This window comes from Lotus japonicus, chromosome 4 (genome assembly GCF_012489685.1).
Source record: "Lotus japonicus ecotype B-129 chromosome 4, LjGifu_v1.2".
Lineage (NCBI taxonomy): Eukaryota > Viridiplantae > Streptophyta > Magnoliopsida > Fabales > Fabaceae > Lotus > Lotus japonicus.
Genome location: NC_080044.1, coordinates 18,042,428 through 18,063,347, shown reverse-complemented (window position 1 = coordinate 18,063,347; position 20,920 = coordinate 18,042,428). Strand labels below are relative to the sequence as shown.

Here is a 20,920-nt window from a genome sequence, read left to right as displayed (position 1 = left end):
GACGTTCGTAGATTCTAGAGTTTCGCCTCGAAACGATTGTGATATATGGAAAAAGAGAAGTTCTAACATTTCTCTGAAGATTTTTGGAATTAACTTCCATCGTGCCTAAAAGTGAAAACTAGCTATATACTAGGGTTTCTGACCTAGGTTTAAGCGTATAACGATCGTGCTATAACTTTAATCGATCATGATGAAATCCTTTGACTTTTCCTGAACTTTCTCCTTCATAAATTTATTTCATTTCGTAAACTCTTGTTCAGGTTTCCCTTCACGATACATCAACCCTAATCGTGAATAGGATTCTATTTACTTGGCATAAGTTTAAAAACTTGGGCCTTACATTACTACCCTCCAAAAAGAAAGTTTCGACCTCGAAACTTAAGGTTCAATAAAAGCTCCGGATATTATTCCTTGATATTTTCCTCTAATACCCATATAGCACCGTCCGTGTCTTTGTTCCGAATAACTTTCACTAAAGCACTCCGCTTTCCTTTCGATTGTTTCACTCTTCTGGTCCCAAGGCTGACCGACGGCGTCTCAACAGACATATCATCTTTCAGCCCTATGTTGTCCGGCTCGACCACCTGCGTCGGGTCTCCGTTGGAAATAAAATATTGTTGGCATTCGTGCAATCGCACAACCTTAACCACTTGCTCATTTGCTTTTGTTCGTCCAAAATGATGATTAGAAACTCGGTACATTTCTATGTTCCGAAGTGAATGCTCAACTTGTCCCCGTGATGTTCACTCATGATCCAAACTCAACTCGGTCGCTTGATAACTCCTAGACGAAACATTGCGTTGGAATCTAATAGTCCATTAACGTCACTTCCAACTTCGTAACTATCGTCGCTCGCACCATGAAATCAATCTTCTCCTTAGTCACCGTTCAAATTAAAACTCGACTTGAGTCTTAATACCTCGTGCATGACAAGGCTCATCCCCTTAATCATCAATTCATCGACCACTCATAAGCTAATCATCCTCTTAATATCCAACAATCCATTATTGTTGTCTTCGTCCTCAAAACCTTCCTCACTCAAACCGATTCAGGCTTACTGAAATCCCTAACACTTCGCATAAAACGAGATTTATCCCCTAGAAATCCAATCATAACTATACTTCAAGGGACTTAACTAGTCATTTCGTCATCTCATCCTTCAACTTACTTTCATCCAGCTCGATAGCATGTGTCGGATCCGCAATATACTTCCGTTTAAACGCATCGGTGGAAGACTACTTCCTAAGCTTAGCATGTTATCCTAAACCTCGTGTACTTCTATAGTTTTAACACGAGCGCAGTCGAATAAAATCTTAATAGGCGTAATAACTATAAGGTCAACGCTTAAACAATATAAGTAAGATAGGTGTGTTGCCTGTGCTACGAGAGTAACGGAGTATATTATACTAGAATGAAAAAGAACGGTTAGAAGGTTACCATCGTTCTTGCGCTCTCTTCTGGCAAACCCCTCAGCTCTCTCACCGTCCATGGTGTAGACCTTTCCCCTAGCGGCAGGGTGCTTTCCCCTTGCAGTGTTGACGGTTGGCTCCGTCTTGGGTGCTCTGCACTGACCGACATTATGCCCCATTATGTTACAATTAAAGCACTTGGGCCTCGTGTCGGGACAAGCATTAGCATAATGCCCCGGCTTCCCACATCTGAAACAGGTCATCTCCCTGTTCAAAGTCCGACCTCCAGAACCACCAGCAGTACCCGTCATGGGTCTGTAAGATCCTGAAGTAAACCCTTTTTCAGCAGGACGCTGATATGGCCTCCCGACCTGATCTCATCGGTCCTCCAGTTCCAGCACGGTTCGACCTCCTATTCTTCATCAGCTCCACTTCTGTGGCTTTCTCCACCAACGACTGAAAGCGCATAATTCCCAATGGCCTCACTGAGTCCTCAATATCAGGCCTCAGTCCATTAACAAAACGCTTGCACATGTAGCGTTCATCAACGTGATCGTTGAAAAACTGAAAATGCTTCGCTAGAGATTCCAACTTGGAAGCAAATTCTGGTGCAGACATACCTCCTTGACGGAGTGTCAGAAACTGTGCCTCCCGCTCATCCCGAGCACTTGTTGGAAAGTACTTTTCCAAGAACGCAGTTCGAAAGGAGTTCCAGTTGATCTCCTCCTGATTAGCTTCCATAATCCCCCTGGTGCCTCTCCACCAGTACTCAGCATCACCCAGCAGCAGGTAAGTTGCCATGCCTACCTTGGCACCCTCAACAGTCTGCAAAACGCCGAATATCTTCTCAACTTCCTGGATCCAGAGATCCGCTTTGTCTGGGTCAGTACCACCTGAGAACTTTTGTGGATCTTGTCTCCTGAAGTCATTCAGGCCTTTGTTCTGGTTCAGTGTCACTTCTCTCTGACGCTGATGCTGATCACGTGCCTCCTCAACAGCACGCCTCATAGCATTGTCATTTGCTTGCGCTGTCACAGCTTGGGCCATAGTGGCCATCATCTCAGCTAACTGGTTAGTATTCACCATGTTCTGTTAAGTTAAACAAACAGTTAGTACTCATCATAAGATAGCATCTAGTATAACTATACAATATGAGTAAGCAATAACTTCAATCAATTCTAAGCGAAAAATCGCTTGCAGACAATCAATTTTCACTCTTTGCAGAGTTACACAACCTAGCATAGAAGACCTATTCCCCAACAACTCCCGAAAGACTCGACCGTGCTCTGATACCACAATGTAACACCCCGATTTCGGTGGCGTCACTTTAGTAACCAAAAGAAACTTAATGCGGAAAAACGTGAATATATATATTTTTTTTCCGATAATGATAAAGACAAGACTGAATTAAATAAACGCAAATGCGAGAGATAGCAGAACTAATACACAATATATATTACAGCCCCCCGCTGTAAGTAGCTAGCCTCGTCACGAGTAAACCTCCAGTGACGGGTAATGAGAAAAGTAGCGCCCGTAGGCAAAAGGTACAGACCAAAAGGAAGGTCAAGTGTTCGCAACACTATCTCTCAAAAATGAGAATAAGCTGGCCCATCGGCCCAAAACAAGACCTCCTAAGTCCAACCAACTCTCTGTGATTCCCGTAAAGAAACCACACAAAAAGCTATAGGTGGGAAACTACCCTGTCCCCAAAGAAACAAATGATGTTCAGAGCTAAGACTCTTCTCCTACACTAAACCCATCTCGAGGAGCTCACACTAACACTCAATCCTACATGCTAGCATGATCGTCGTCCGAATTCGAAATCCAGTACGACCTAGTCTATGTACACCATCCGTCCTCCTCTCGCTACCGCGATGCGCTCCTGCTCCAGCATCCCAACCCTAGTTTCCCCCGAAGGGTGAACCATCGTGAATCAGTCCGCCATTGACATCTGACAAAGGGCGTAGTCCGCCAAAGCACACACAGAAGACGCGAGGGTCAACTCCAAAGAATTATGTAAATAATACCACCAATAGATATAGATAAGAGAATAGCCACTTAGGCTTATAGCTAGGGATAACATCCTAGGGTTGTATATTTCACAATGAATATAAACGCAGTAATAACAGATAGCATGCATCAAATAGGATTAACAATTATCAATCACACTCAACAACTAAGTCAGTATGCATGTTGCATGAAATGCAAATGACGGTTAACCCAGTTAACCAAATGCATTCCGGAAACGGATGGACATCAACAAATCAATCCTAGCACCAGCAACGGTGGGACCATTTCCGCCCGCGTGCCTCTTACACCACACAAAGGTAGCCAGATCAGCCGTAACCCGTAGGTCTGCCATTTCGGTCTGCTACAAGAGTCGTCTACAAACGCTCTTACACGGCATTCCGGGTCTTATGACCATTTTGGAAACCGACGACATTTTGGAATTCGCCGAGGTCCGGTATCACGCCGTGTATTAACATCCTATGTATGCATGAATGCAATGTGATTAGCCAAACAACGTCTCCGACCTCACTCGACACGTCGCCACGTGTTCTAGTTAAATTAATGTCTCTAAAAGCTTACCCTAAGGTAAAAGTCGATTCTGCGACAAAATACAATAATCATAAACTGAGTGCAACCACTCACGATAACTCTTCGAGTCATCAATGCTCTCACGAAGTCTCACGCTTCAGTGGAGTCTCACACATTCACAAAGTCTCACGCTTCAGTGAAGTTTTATGCTTTCACGGGGTCTCACGCCCCAGTGAATTTACACACTTGCACGAAGTCTCACGCTTCAGTGAAGTTCCATGCTATTCACGAGGTCTCACGCCTCAGTGAAGATCCATGCTTTCCACAAGGTCTCACGCCTCAGTGGAGTATCACGCATTCACAAGGTCTCACGCCTCAGTGAAGCTTCTCGGCTCATCCCTTGGAAGGCTAAACAAACTGCTCAAAGAGCGAAGGAGTATCAACATACTCAGAACTTACAGTTTTCTCAACACTTGGGATCCGACGACACTTCTCGCTTTCCAAAACTAAGATTTGCCTCCTAAGCTTCCTTTCGAGTGTATTATCATTATTTGAAGATTTAGAGGTTGTTTAATGTCTTATGAATTTTCCTTATAAAATAATATCCTTTTAGTCTTATCGCAAATCTTATGAGTTCTCGGGATCTCCTAATCCCCAACTGACTCCAGAGAATGTCTCGATCCATGAAACACCATTACAAGGTCCGAATCTCATTCGTCCTATCCAACTTTCTCAAAAATCTCAAAATAAAATCGGCATGACCTGCCCGCTATTCTCACTACTCAGAATCTCAGAATTCATTGCAAAAGCATAATTAACTCAGCACAACCAATCAACATGTCATATATCAACATATTAAGCAATAACCACGTAGCACTTAGCATATAAGGCATGCATCACACATCCTAAATTACCCAATTAGCACTTAGCATGTAATTCACTCTCAAAAGCATTCAGTAGATGAATCATCTATGTAACACCCCGATTTCGGTGGCGTCACTTTCGTAACCAAAAGAAATACTTAATGCGGAAAACGTGAATTATTTTTTTTCGATAATAAAATGAAAGACTGAAGGTAAATAAACTTCTCGACAAAAGGTAAAAGAGAACTAATATACATCTACGTAAATATATACATGCCCACACTAGTACCAGCCACATCGCGAGTAACCTCAAGCGACGGGTGACAGAAGAAAGTAACGCCCGAAGGCAAAAGTACAAACCAAAAGAAAAGTCAAGTGTCCGCAACACTATCCCTCAAAATGAGAATGAGTTAGCCCAGATGGCCTAAAACAAGACCTCTTAGCCCAACCAACTCCCTGTGATCCCCGTAGAGGAACCAAACAATCAAATATACCACTATCCAAGAGAAAGTCGGCCTCAAAATGGCCTCAACCCAAGACCCCTATAGTCCGACAGACTCTCTGTGATCCTCAGCAAGAGAACCACACAAAAAAGCCATATATCGGGAACCTACCCGGTCCCAAAAGTAAGACGAATCAGAGCTATGACAGTGACAACCAACTCAAAAGACTCTAACCACCCATATCCCACACTACTATTATCGACTCTCCCTCGATCAGCCATGAAGTCCGAGTCCTCGTCGAAAGCTTCAGTAATAGACATTTCGCTCCGGGTCTTTCCCGCACAACGAATCATCACGAACCGGCTGACAGACGCCTGGCAGCAGGCCGACCGCCCAAACACAAACATACAAACAAAGCCAAGGTGCTAGGGTCAACTTACAGAATACAATAGATATACAATCAACATGAGATAAAGGGGGTATATATATATGTTGTATATATACATATAAGTTATGTATTGTATCAACTCCCTAATACAATTCAATCATCAAAACACATAACGATGTTTATCAACATCCGAAATCGGGGTGTTACATTGTGGTATCAGAGCTATGACAGTGACAACCAACTCAAAAGACTCTAACCACCCATATCCCACACTACTATTATCGACTCTCCCTCGATCAGCCATGAAGTCCGAGTCCTCGTCGAAAGCTTCAGTAATAGACATTTCGCTCCGGGTCTTTCCCGCACAACGAATCATCACGAACCGGCTGACAGACGCCTGGCAGCAGGCCGACCGCCCAAACACAAACATACAAACAAAGCCAAGGTGCTAGGGTCAACTTACAGAATACAATAGATATACAATCAACATGAGATAAAGGGGGTATATATATATGTTGTATATATACATATAAGTTATGTATTGTATCAACTCCCTAATACAATTCAATCATCAAAACACATAACGATGTTTATCAACATCAAATCATCAATATCTCAACAGATATAGTTAGAGTGCATGATATGTCAATGCAACGTCAACTAAGAAGGTTCCGGAAGAAATAGGCTGAATAAATTGTATTGTATCAACTCCCTAATACAATTCAATCATCAAAACACATAACGATGTTTATCAACATCAAATCATCAATATCTCAACAGATATAGTTAGAGTGCATGATATGTCAATGCAACGTCAACTAAGAAGGTTCCGGAAGAAATAGGCTGGGCACGATCGAGTCGGTCCTAGCACTAGCATTGTGCCGACCATAACCCTCGGGTGTCACTTACAACCTTGACATAGTCGGATCAGTCCTAACCCTGCGGGTGTACTTTTCCCTCCAACGAATGCCCGAGTTACCCGAAGGCATGCTGTACCCGAAGGTATATACTGTACCCGAAGGTATATAGATATAGGAGCAGTTTTTGACCATCGAGATTTGATGAGTCAGATGACTCAAGAAGTCATCAAGGGTCCATATTTAGGACACTACGGTGGTCCTCAGTAGCAGACGGAATGGCAGACCTACGGGTTCACTGCTGATCTGACTACTTTTGTGTGGGGTTGTAAGTGACACCCGAGGGTTATGGTCGGCACAATGCTAGTGCTAGGACCGACTCGATCGTGCCCAGCCTATTTCTTCCGGAACCTTCTTAGTTGACGTTGCATTGACATATCATGCACTCTAACTATATCTGTTGAGATATTGATGATTTGATGTTGATAAACATCGTTATGTGTTTTGATGATTGAATTGTATTAGGGAGTTGATACAATACATAACTTATATGTATATATACAACATATATATATACCCCCTTTATCTCATGTTGATTGTATATCTATTGTATTCTGTAAGTTGACCCTAGCACCTTGGCTTTGTTTGTATGTTTGTGTTTGGGCGGTCGGCCGGCTGACAGACGCCTGGCAGCAGGCCGACCGCCCAAACACAAACATACAAACAAAGCCAAGGTGCTAGGGTCAACTTACAGAATACAATAGATATACAATCAACATGAGATAAAGGGGGTATATATATATGTTGTATATATACATATAAGTTATGTATTCAGTAGCAGACGGAATGGCAGACCTACGGGTTCACTGCTGATCTGACTACTTTTGTGTGGTGTAAGAGACGCCCGAGCGGAATGGTCCCACTTTGGCCGGTGTTAGGGCTGACTCGATGGTGTCCATCCTTCTTCCGGAATGCATTTTGTTACCCAGCATTGCATTTCATGCAACATACATGCTGACTTAGTTGCTGAGTGTGATTGGTAACTGTTTATCCTATTTTTGAGGCATGCTACTTGTTTTTATGGCTCTTTATATTCATTGTGATACATGCAACCCTAGGAAGCTATCCCAAAACTTATAAGCCTGAGAGGCGAGTATTTATTATCCTATAATTATATCTGGTTTTATTATTTATATAATTCTTTGGAGTTGACCCTCGCGTCTGCTGTGTGTGTTTGGGCGGACTACGCCATTTGTCAGATGAGTATGGCGGACCGGTTCACGATGGTTCACCCTCCAGGGGAAACTAGGTTGAAGAAGCTTGATCAGGAGGACTACGGTTCAGGGGTGGTCGACCACCCCTGAACCGTAGTCCTCCTGATCAAGCTTCTTCAACCTAGTTTCCCCTGGAGGGTGAACCATCGTGAACCGGTCCGCCATACTCATCTGACAAATGGCGTAGTCCGCCCAAACACACACAGCAGACGCGAGGGTCAACTCCAAAGAATTATATAAATAATAAAACCAGATATAATTATAGGATAATAAATACTCGCCTCTCAGGCTTATAAGTTTTGGGATAGCTTCCTAGGGTTGCATGTATCACAATGAATATAAAGAGCCATAAAAACAAGTAGCATGCCTCAAAAATAGGATAAACAGTTACCAATCACACTCAGCAACTAAGTCAGCATGTATGTTGCATGAAATGCAATGCTGGGTAACAAAATGCATTCCGGAAGAAGGATGGACACCATCGAGTCAGCCCTAACACCGGCCAAAGTGGGACCATTCCGCTCGGGCGTCTCTTACACCACACAAAAGTAGTCAGATCAGCAGTGAACCCGTAGGTCTGCCATTCCGTCTGCTACTGAGGACCACCGTAGTGTCCTAAATATGGAAATCCGGGTCTTATGACCATTTTGGAATCCACCGAGGTCCGGTAATCCGCCGTGTATTAACCTCAAAATGAGTGCATGAATGCAAGTGATTAGCCAAACAACGTCTCCGACCTCACTCGACACGTCGTCACGTGTTCTAGCTAACTCAGGGTTAGGACTGATCCGACTATGTCAAGGTTGTAAGTGACACCCGAGGGTTATGGTCGGCACAATGCTAGTGCTAGGACCGACTCGATCGTGCCCAGCCTATTTCTTCCGGAACCTTCTTAGTTGACGTTGCATTGACATATCATGCACTCTAACTATATCTGTTGAGATATTGATGATTTGATGTTGATAAACATCGTTATGTGTTTTGATGATTGAATTGTATTAGGGAGTTGATACAATACATAACTTATATGTATATATACAACATATATATATACCCCCTTTATCTCATGTTGATTATATATCTATTGTATTCTGTAAGTTGACCCTAGCACCTTGGCTTTGTTTGTATGTTTGTGTTTGGGCGGTCGGCCGGCTGACAGACGCCTGGCAGCAGGCCGACCGCCCAAACACAAACATACAAACAAAGCCAAGGTGCTAGGGTCAACTTACAGAATACAATAGATATACAATCAACATGAGATAAAGGGGGTATATATATATGTTGTATATATACATATAAGTTATGTATTGTATCAACTCCCTAATACAATTCAATCATCAAAACACATAACGATGTTTATCAACATCAAATCATCAATATCTCAACAGATATAGTTAGAGTGCATGATATGTCAATGCAACGTCAACTAAGAAGGTTCCGGAAGAAATAGGCTGGGCACGATCGAGTCGGTCCTAGCACTAGCATTGTGCCGACCATAACCCTCGGGTGTCACTTACAACCTTGACATAGTCGGATCAGTCCTAACCCTGAGGTTCACCCTCCAGGGGAAACTAGGTTGAAGAAGCTTGATCAGGAGGACTACGGTTCAGGGGTGGTCGACCCCGCTGGCCACCGAGCGACTTACTCGAGTAGGGATTAGTGTAGGAGTAGAGTCTTAGCTCTGACCGTCATTGTTTCTTTGGGGACAGGGTAGTTTCCCGCCTATAGCTTTTTGTGTGGTTCCTCTACGGGGATCACAGGGAGTTGGTTGGGCTAAGAGGTCTTGTTTTAGGCCATCTGGGCTAACTCATTCTCATTTTGAGGGATAGTGTTGCGGACACTTGACTTTTCTTTTGGTTTGTACTTTTGCCTTCGGGCGTTACTTTCTTCTGTCACCCGTCGCTTGAGGTTACTCGCGATGTGGCTGGTACTAGTGTGGGCATGTATATATTTACGTAGATGTATATTAGTTCTCTTTTACCTTTTGTCGAGAAGTTTATTTACCTTCAGTCTTTCATTTTATTATCGAAAAAAAATAATTCACGTTTTCCGCATTAAGTATTTCTTTTGGTTACGAAAGTGACGCCACCGAAATCGGGGTGTTACATTGTGGTAATCAGAGCTATGACAGTGACAACCAACTCAAAACCATACAGTTTTCATACGACCATAGGTATGGCACCGTATGAGGCATTGTATGGATATTTAGGACACTACGGTGGTCCTCAGTAGCAGACGGAATGGCAGACCTACGGGTTCACTGCTGATCTGACTACTTTTGTGTGGGGTTGTAAGTGACACCCGAGGGTTATGGTCGGCACAATGCTAGTGCTAGGACCGACTCGATCGTGCCCAGCCTATTTCTTCCGGAACCTTCTTAGTTGACGTTGCATTGACATATCATGCACTCTAACTATATCTGTTGAGATATTGATGATTTGATGTTGATAAACATCGTTATGTGTTTTGATGATTGAATTGTATTAGGGAGTTGATACAATACATAACTTATATGTATATATACAACATATATATATACCCCCTTTATCTCATGTTGATTGTATATCTATTGTATTCTGTAAGTTGACCCTAGCACCTTGGCTTTGTTTGTATGTTTGTGTTTGGGCGGTCGGCCTGCTGCCAGGCGTCTGTCAGCCCAAAACGGAAACATATCCTATTGTAAGTTGACCCTAGCACCTTGGCTTTGTTTGTATGTTTGTGTTTGGGCGGTCGGCCTGCTGCCAGGCGTCTGTCAGCCGGCCGACCGCCCAAACACAAACATACAAACAAAGCCAAGGTGCTAGGGTCAACTTACAGAATACAATAGATATACAATCAACATGAGATAAAGGGGGTATATATATATGTTGTATATATACATATAAGTTATGTATTGTATCAACTCCCTAATACAATTCAATCATCAAAACACATAACGATGTTTATCAACATCAAATCATCAATATCTCAACAGATATAGTTAGAGTGCATGATATGTCAATGCAACGTCAACTAAGAAGGTTCCGGAAGAAATAGGCTGGGCACGATCGAGTCGGTCCTAGCACTAGCATTGTGCCGACCATAACCCTCGGGTGTCACTTACAACCCCACACAAAAGTAGTCAGATCAGCAGTGAACCCGTAGGTCTGCCATTCCGTCTGCTACTGAGGACCACCGTAGTGTCCTAAATATGGACCCTTGATGACTTCTTGAGTCATCTGACTCATCAAATCTCGATGGTCAAAAACTGCTCCTATATCTATATACCTTCGGGTACAGTATATACCTTCGGGTACAGTATATCTATATACCTTCGGGTACAGTATATCTATATACCTTCGGGTACAGTATATACCTTCGGGTACAGTATATCTATATACCTTCGGGTACAATATATACCTTCGGGTACAGTATATCTATATACCTTCGGGTACAGTATATCTATATACCTTCGGGTACAGTATATACCTTCGGGTACAGTATATCTATATACCTTCGGGTACAATATATACCTTCGGGTACAGTATATCTATATACCTTCGGGTACAGTATATCTATATACCTTCGGGTACAGTATATACCTTCGGGTACAGCATGCCTTCGGGTAACTCGGGCATTCGTTGGAGGGAAAAGTCGACCCGCAGGGTTAGGACTGATCCGACTATGTCAAGGTTGTAAGTGACACCCGAGGGTTATGGTCGGCACAATGCTAGTGCTAGGACCGACTCGATCGTGCCCAGCCTATTTCTTCCGGAACCTTCTTAGTTGACGTTGCATTGACATATCATGCACTCTAACTATATCTGTTGAGATATTGATGATTTGATGTTGATAAACATCGTTATGTGTTTTGATGATTGAATTGTATTAGGGAGTTGATACAATACATAACTTATATGTATATATACAACATATATATATACCCCCTTTATCTCATGTTGATTGTATATCTATTGTATTCTGTAAGTTGACCCTAGCACCTTGGCTTTGTTTGTATGTTTGTGTTTGGGCGGTCGGCCTGCTGCCAGGCGTCTGTCAGCCGGTTCGTGATGATTCGTTGTGCGGGAAAGACCCGGAGCGAAATGTCTATTACTGAAGCTTTCGACGAGGACTCGGACTTCATGGCTGATCGAGGGAGAGTCGATAATAGTAGTGTGGGATATGGGTGGTTAGAGTCTTTTGAGTTGGTTGTCACTGTCATAGCTCTGATACCACAATGTAACACCCCGATTCCAGGTGTCACTTTAATAACCAAAAATAAACTTCACGCGGAAAACAGGTAATTTTTTTTTTTGATTGTTTCCTTTTAATAAAAGCAGTAAAGAAATAAAGACAAAGCCCAACAACTAAATGGTTGTAAGTGACACCCGAGGGTTATGGTCGGCACAATGCTAGTGCTAGGACCGACTCGATCGTGCCCAGCCTATTTCTTCCGGAACCTTCTTAGTTGACGTTGCATTGACATATCATGCACTCTAACTATATCTGTTGAGATATTGATGATTTGATGTTGATAAACATCGTTATGTGTTTTGATGATTGAATTGTATTAGGGAGTTGATACAATACATAACTTATATGTATATATACAACATATATATATACCCCCTTTATCTCATGTTGATTGTATATCTATTGTATTCTGTAAGTTGACCCTAGCACCTTGGCTTTGTTTGTATGTTTGTGTTTGGGCGGTCGGCCTGCTGCCAGGCGTCTGTCAGCCGGTTCGTGATGATTCGTTTAGTTGAGGCATTGTATGGTTTTGAGTTGGTTGTCACTGTCATAGCTCTGATTACCACAATGTAACACCCCGATTTCGGTGGCGTCACTTTCGTAACCAAAAGAAATACTTAATGCGGAAAACGTGAATTATTTTTTTTCGATAATAAAATGAAAGACTGAAGGTAAATAAACTTCTCGACAAAAGGTAAAAGAGAACTAATATACATCTACGTAAATATATACATGCCCACACTAGTACCAGCCACATCGCGAGTAACCTCAAGCGACGGGTGACAGAAGAAAGTAACGCCCGAAGGCAAAAGTACAAACCAAAAGAAAAGTCAAGTGTCCGCAACACTATCCCTCAAAATGAGAATGAGTTAGCCCAGATGGCCTAAAACAAGACCTCTTAGCCCAACCAACTCCCTGTGATCCCCGTAGAGGAACCACACAAAAAGCTATAGGCGGGAAACTACCCTGACAACGGAAACATGACACAGCCTCCTGGCCAATAGTTCTCGACAATCTTATCTATATGTTGTTATCATTTGTTGGGATTCGTTGGAATTCCTAGACTTTCGTAACCAAAAGAAATACTTAATGCGGAAAACGTGAATTATTTTTTTTCGATAATAAAATGAAAGACTGAAGGTAAATAAACTTCTCGACAAAAGGTAAAAGAGAACTAATATACATCTACGTAAATATATACATGCCCACACTAGTACCAGCCACATCGCGAGTAACCTCAAGCGACGGGTGACAGAAGAAAGTAACGCCCGAAGGCAAAAGTACAAACCAAAAGAAAAGTCAAGTGTCCGCAACACTATCCCTCAAAATGAGAATGAGTTAGCCCAGATGGCCTAAAACAAGACCTCTTAGCCCAACCAACTCCCTGTGATCCCCGTAGAGGAACCAAACAATCAAATATACCACTATCCAAGAGAAAGTCGGCCTCAAAATGGCCTCAACCCAAGACCCCTATAGTCCGACAGACTCTCTGTGATCCTCAGCAAGAGAACCACACAAAAAAGCCATATATCGGGAACCTACCCGGTCCCAAAAGTAAGACGAATCAGAGCTATGACAGTGACAACCAACTCAAAAGACTCTAACCACCCATATCCCACACTACTATTATCGACTCTCCCTCGATCAGCCATGAAGTCCGAGTCCTCGTCGAAAGCTTCAGTAATAGACATTTCGCTCCGGGTCTTTCCCGCACAACGAATCATCACGAACCGGCTGACAGACGCCTGGCAGCAGGCCGACCGCCCAAACACAAACATACAAACAAAGCCAAGGTGCTAGGGTCAACTTACAGAATACAATAGATATACAATCAACATGAGATAAAGGGGGTATATATATATGTTGTATATATACATATAAGTTATGTATTGTATCAACTCCCTAATACAATTCAATCATCAAAACACATAACGATGTTTATCAACATCCGAAATCGGGGTGTTACATTGTGGTATCAGAGCTATGACAGTGACAACCAACTCAAAAGACTCTAACCACCCATATCCCACACTACTATTATCGACTCTCCCTCGATCAGCCATGAAGTCCGAGTCCTCGTCGAAAGCTTCAGTAATAGACATTTCGCTCCGGGTCTTTCCCGCACAACGAATCATCACGAACCGGCTGACAGACGCCTGGCAGCAGGCCGACCGCCCAAACACAAACATACAAACAAAGCCAAGGTGCTAGGGTCAACTTACAGACCAAGTTTGATCGAAGAAAAATCGACCCTCCCAATTAAGGAAAGTCGGCCTCAAAATGGCCTCAACCCAAGACCCCTATAGTCCGACAGACTCTCTGTGATCCTCAGCAAGAGAACCACACAAAAAAGCCATATATCGGGAACCTACCCGGTCCCAAAAGTAAGACGAATCAGAGCTATGACAGTGACAACCAACTCAAAAGACTCTAACCACCCATATCCCACACTACTATTATCGACTCTCCCTCGATCAGCCATGAAGTCCGAGTCCTCGTCGAAAGCTTCAGTAATAGACATTTCGCTCCGGGTCTTTCCCGCACAACGAATCATCACGAACCGGCTGACAGACGCCTGGCAGCAGGCCGACCGCCCAAACACAAACATACAAACAAAGCCAAGGTGCTAGGGTCAACTTACAGAATACAATAGATATACAATCAACATGAGATAAAGGGGGTATATATATATGTTGTATATATACATATAAGTTATGTATTGTATCAACTCCCTAATACAATTCAATCATCAAAACACATAACGATGTTTATCAACATAACAATCAAATATACCACTATCCAAGAGAAAGTCGGCCTCAAAATGGCCTCAACCCAAGACCCCTATAGTCCGACAGACTCTCTGTGATCCTCAGCAAGAGAACCACACAAAAAAGCCATATATCGGGAACCTACCCGGTCCCAAAAGTAAGACGAATCAGAGCTATGACAGTGACAACCAACTCAAAAGACTCTAACCACCCATATCCCACACTACTATTATCGACTCTCCCTCGATCAGCCATGAAGTCCGAGTCCTCGTCGAAAGCTTCAGTAATAGACATTTCGCTCCGGGTCTTGAAAACTTGTCTTTCATGTATGTTGCATGAAATGCAATGACTTATTTGTGAGGGCTACTCTCTGAATTACTAGATAATGCTTTAGGTGTCGATGAAATTCGACTTGATTTATGTGTTATGCACTATACATAACTTATATGTATATATACAACATATATATATACCCCATTTATCTCATGTTGATTGTATATCTATTGTATTCTGTAAGTTGACCCTAGCACCTTGGCTTTGTTTGTATGTTTGTGTTTGGGCGGTCGGCCTGCTGCCAGGCGTCTGTCAGTCCCCATCAAATACAATATCTCAACAGATATAGTTAGAGTGCATGATATGTCAATGCAACGTCAATTAAGAAGGATACCGACAGTTGGATATGTCAATGCAACGTGATCAATATATACCTTTGGGTACAGTTTATCAACATCAAATCATCAATATCTCAACAGATATAGTTAGAGTGCATGATATGTCAATGCAACGTCAATTAAGAAGGTTCCGGAAGAAATAGGCTGGGCACGATCGAGTCGGTCCTAGCACTAGCATTGTGCCGACCATAACCCTCGGGTGTCACTTACAACCTTGACATAGTCGGATCAGTCCTAACCCTGCGGGTCGACTTTTCCCTCCAACGAATGCCCGAGTTACCCGAAGGCATGCTGTACCCGAAGGTATATACTGTACCCGAAGGTATATAGATATACTATACCCGAAGGTATATAGATATACTGTACCCGAAGGTATATACTGTACCCGAAGGTATATAGATATACTGTTACGGTTCAGGGGTGGTCGACCCCGCTGGCCACCGAGCGACTTACTCGAGTAGGGATTAGTGTAGGAGTAGAGTCTTAGCTCTGACCGTCATTGTTTCTTTGGGGACAGGGTAGTTTCCCGCCTATAGCTTTTTGTGTGGTTCCTCTACGGGGATCACAGGGAGTTGGTTGGGCTAAGAGGTCTTGTTTTAGGCCATCTGGGCTAACTCATTCTCATTTTGAGGGATAGTGTTGCGGACACTTGACTTTTCTTTTGGTTTGTACTTTTGCCTTCGGGCGTTACTTTCTTCTGTCACCCGTCGCTTGAGGTTACTCGCGATGTGGCTGGTACTAGTGTGGGCATGTATATATTTACGTAGATGTATATTAGTTCTCTTTTACCTTTTGTCGAGAAGTTTATTTACCTTCAGTCTTTCATTTTATTATCGAAAAAAAATAATTCACGTTTTCCGCATTAAGTATTTCTTTTGGTTACGAAAGTGACGCCACCGAAATCGGGGTGTTACAATCTACATTGTCAGCCGAAGCCTCAGAAAACATTTTTCCAATCAAACACAAACAAGTGCATAAACAGTAAATCAATGTCGAAAGCATCGACCCTAAGCATTAACTAGAGATTCAGTGAGTAGCCCTCACCTGTAGATTTTCTAGGATTCTCTTTGAATGCTCCTACACAATCAAAGCCTTGCTCCTCTGGAAATTCCTCAAAATCACCTTTAGAGCAAAACCACAGAAATACTATCAGAATCTATCGGAAACTAAGCTACCAATACTTACTAAGGTTACACGAAGTAGTACATACTCCGAGGTACGATAATCTAGCGCGAAAGGACAAGTTTTCGAAAAAGGAATTTTCCTCCTCCTCCCCTATAGGGCTCGGCCACTTTTGGTAATTGTAGGGTTCGATTTTTCTTCGATCAAACTTGGTTCCTAGGTTATTATTAGCCATAACTAAGGGTATTCTAAACTCGGAAAAATTATCGGATCAAAAACTGTCGCAGGGGTATTTTGGTCATGATTTTTAACTTAGAATTTCAAAACTAAAATCCCAAAAAGCAAATTTGACAGGGACGTCACCAACGACGTTTATGACAACTAATCCTACTAGCACTAAGCTAAGGCGATAGTTTTCAGCCTAAAGGTTGAAGCTTTACTCCAAAAATGGGTATTTAAGGCATAAATTGATTCCGGCGGAATTTCGGCGACATAACGGAAAAACTAATCCGACAGAAGTGATCTTGGGCACGTAAGGAAGATGTTTAGAATCAAAAATGAAATATTCAGAATAGTTTTGCAAAAACCTCAAAACTATCAGCTCAGAAAAGTTTATAGAAAAGCTATGGAAAAAGCGATCAGAGGTAAGGATTAGCGACTATACCTCGAAACCTTGAAGCAGCAACTGATTAATCAACGATCAAGCAAGGATTGAACAAAATATCTTCTCCTCCTCCCTTATGCAAACTCGCGGCCTCCTTGGGGAAAATGGGTAAGATATTTGTGTTTTTTTCTCATTCTTGGCTATATATAGAGGTTGGCAAAACGCGGTAAAATGAAAGTTTCGCGAATCTGATTTTTCCGGCTTCATTCTCCATGAATTCTAAGATAGGTTTTGGCGAAATAATTCCAAAACTAAAATGAGGTCTCCTTGTATTTTTGGTAACTAATGCAAAGTCGGTGTAAAACTATTTTACCCGATAAGTTGCTTTTTGCATCGGATGTCGGAATAGAAAACTTCCTTCTGAAGAAAGATTGAAATCATCAAGAGAAATGGGTGTACGTGTGTGGAATATTCATTTGATGTTCCGAATAGAAAAAGTCCTCATAGTCGGGTGATTCTAGGGTTTTGAAATACCAGGGTTTCGGTTTCGGCAAACTTCCGATGATTGGAATCGGACGTTCGTAGATTCTAGAGTTTCGCCTCGAAACGATTGTGATATATGGAAAAAGAGAAGTTCTAACATTTCTCTGAAGATTTTTGGAATTAACTTCCATCGTGCCTAAAAGTGAAAACTAGCTATATACTAGGGTTTCTGACCTAGGTTTAAGCGTATAACGATCGTGCTATAACTTTAATCGATCATGATGAAATCCTTTGACTTTTCCTGAACTTTCTCCTTCATAAATTTATTTCATTTCGTAAACTCTTGTTCAGGTTTCCCTTCACGATACATCAACCCTAATCGTGAATAGGATTCTATTTACTTGTTATAAGTTTAAAAACTTGGGCCTTACATCACTCTTCCACTCATCTTCAACCTCTCACTCTCTGTCTCTCTTCTACTCTCCCTCGAATACTTCACTCATCTTCACCAGCAGACAAGACACCTAATTCGCGTTCCCCTAATTTCTTTGCTACGTGAATCGGTGAAATACTCGTTTTGAGTCATCCTCCATCTGCGTTCTACTTCACGGGTGAAGATTCAAGATCTGAAGGTTTGTTTTTTTAAAATATCTTCCATTATATTTTAGTTGAATAATCTTGTTTGTAAGATTTTGGGGATTAGGGTTTAAAAGCTTAGGATTTTTGAGTGAATTAGTTTTTCAAAAAAATATGGGATTCATGCTTATTATGAATTTAGGGTTTATGGTTTTATCGTCATAGTCAATGACAATCCAAATCCTTTCAAAAAATTTAAAACCCGATTCGTGTTTGTGTGATTTTGGGGATTAGGGTATTAGGTTTGGAGACAATTAGTTTTCAAAAAAATCTGGGATTCATGTCCTTCATAGGCGTGACTGGAAATTTGCATCTTTATGGGATTTAGGGTGTTTTGTTATGCCCTTGATGTTGTTTCATTTAGATGTTTTTCTGAGTTTCTTATTACAAGGAAGAAGTAAGAGCTGGGATTAATGTCTCTGTTTCATTGTAGGTTGTCCTGAAATGGCGGAAATTAATGAAGAGTCTCGTGCGAACTTGTCTAATTTTGGTGGCATGAATGAGTCTGAGGATCTGGATGATAACTCAGGTAATTCTGATGAAGATGATGTGGTCAATAATGAGGAGGGCCAGCAACAGTGCAAGTTAGTTCCCGAGTTGAGTATTGATGAAATTAGGGAGCTAGAGTTTTTGTCTGAGCAGGATGCCATTGAGTTTTACCAGCACTATGCCCAGTTTAAAGGTTTTGGGGTTAGGAAGGATGATGTTCGGCGCGATGCAAAGGGTAATGTTATTAGTCGCCAGCTTGTTTGTAATAGGGAGGGTGAGAGACATGAAAAGCATTTGAAAAAGGTTAGTCGAGTGAAAGAGGCTAAGCCAATTACCAGAGTATCATGCCAGGCTAAATTTCGTGTACGTTTAGAGGCAAAGTCCAAGAAGTGGAGGGTTTATTATTTTGAACCTGAGCACAATCATGATTTGACACTGGCTCAGCAAGTTCATTTAATCTCGGCATTCAGGGAATTGACGAATGGTGACAAGGCTCAAGTTGACACACTAAAGCTGTATGGCGTGAGGAGTTGCAACATAATGGGTCTCTTGATGGGACAAAAAGGAGGTCATGATTCAGTTGATTTTTTGAAAAAGGACTTGTACAACCATGTTGATAAGAATAAAAGAATAAGTTCAGGTGCTGGTGATGTTGCTGGTTCATTAAACTATTTTACGCGTAAAGGGGAGAAGGATTCGATGTTCTATTTCAGGTTCACGAGAACAAGTAATGATAATCTTGAAAAATTATTTTGGTGTGATGGAACCAGTCGTCTTGACTACCAAGCTTTTGGAGATGTAGTAGTGTTTGACAGCACTTACAAAAAGAACAAGTACAACAAGCCTGTTGTTATATTTTCTGGTTACAATCATCACAAGGAGACTGCCATTTTTGCTTGTGCATTGGTTTCTGACGAGACCGTGGATACTTACAGGTGGGTTTTGCAGAGATTGGATGAAGCTATGTTTGGGAAGCATCCTAAAGCTTTCGTGACAGATGGAGATAAAGCTATGCGTGAGGCAATAAAGGTTGTGTTTCCAAATTCAACCCACAGGCTTTGTGGATGGCACATTCAGCAAAATGCAGTTAAGAAAATTCATTTGGATAATTTCTTAGATGACTTTAACTATTTGATCTTTGGTAATTTCAGTCCTCAGCGGTTTGAATCAAAGTGACAGACTATGGTTGAAAAGTATTATCTTGGTGAGGACAAATGGATTAGACAAATGTATGAAACAAAGGAGATGTGGGCTGCTGCATTTATGAGAGAGCGATTTTTTGCTGGCATTAGGACTACCTCGCTATGTGAAGGTATCAACTCTTTCAATAAGACGTATGTGTCGTGCAAAAATAGCATGTTGGATTTCATTTATAATTTTGAGAGAGCTGTGGAAGAGTATATGCACAATGAGTCAGTCTCTGACTTTAGTTCATGTTATGGGGAGCCTGTGTTAACCACTGCTTTGAGTGGCATTGAACAAGGAGCTGCAAAACTGTTGACCAGAAATATGTTTAGGGAAGTTAGGCATGTCATGGAACAAGCTTTAAGCCTTAACCTTGTTGAACGGTCAGAGGTCTGCAACACAATAATGATAAAGCTGAGTGTGTGTGGCAGGTCCAGTTCTCAATACTTGGTTGTTTATGATAAGAATCAGATTACATTTGAGTGTCATTGTGGGCTATCTGATTTTAAGGGCATTCCTTGTTCTCACATCATATGTGCGATGAGGATTGAGGACTTCACCACATTTCCTGCATCTCTTGTTTCCAACCGGTGGTTGAAGACTGCGAACGTGGATTTCATACACACAATACCCTCCATTGAGTTTGATTCTGAAAAAGTGAAATTGTTGCGTAGAGGTGCCATTTCTGCTGCATGCAATTATCTTAGTGAATATGCCGCTGATGATGCTTCCAATTTTTCAGCCGTAATTGAGGATATACAAACTGGTATCGAAAGTTCAGAAACGTCGTCATCCGAAATCTACTGAAGGCAATTTATTTGTGATTCGTGATCCTACTGTTGTGAGAACCCGAGGTGCACGAAATAAGTTGAATACTAAGAGGAAGAAAAGACTCTGTTCTAATTGCAGAAAGAGTGGCCACACAATCAGGACATGTCCTACATTATTTGAGGGCGT

At 41.9% G+C, this 20,920-nt stretch overlaps 1 protein-coding gene across 1 annotated transcript; it reads left to right on the top strand.

Annotated features, from left to right (window-relative positions):
* The first annotated feature begins 18,733 nt into the window (after positions 1-18,733).
* LOC130712397 (protein FAR1-RELATED SEQUENCE 5-like) lies at positions 18,734-19,954 on the top strand. Its single transcript, XM_057562232.1, has one exon. The coding sequence runs from the start codon at positions 18,734-18,736 to the stop codon at positions 19,952-19,954; it is 1,221 nt and encodes a 406-aa protein (XP_057418215.1).
* Positions 19,955-20,920: the final 966 nt, after the last annotated feature.

Excerpts from the sequence above, each read along its gene's own strand:
- LOC130712397 (XM_057562232.1), top strand. The coding sequence starts at position 18,734 with ATGGCGGAAATTAATGAAGAGTCTCGTGCGAACTTGTCTAATTTTGGT.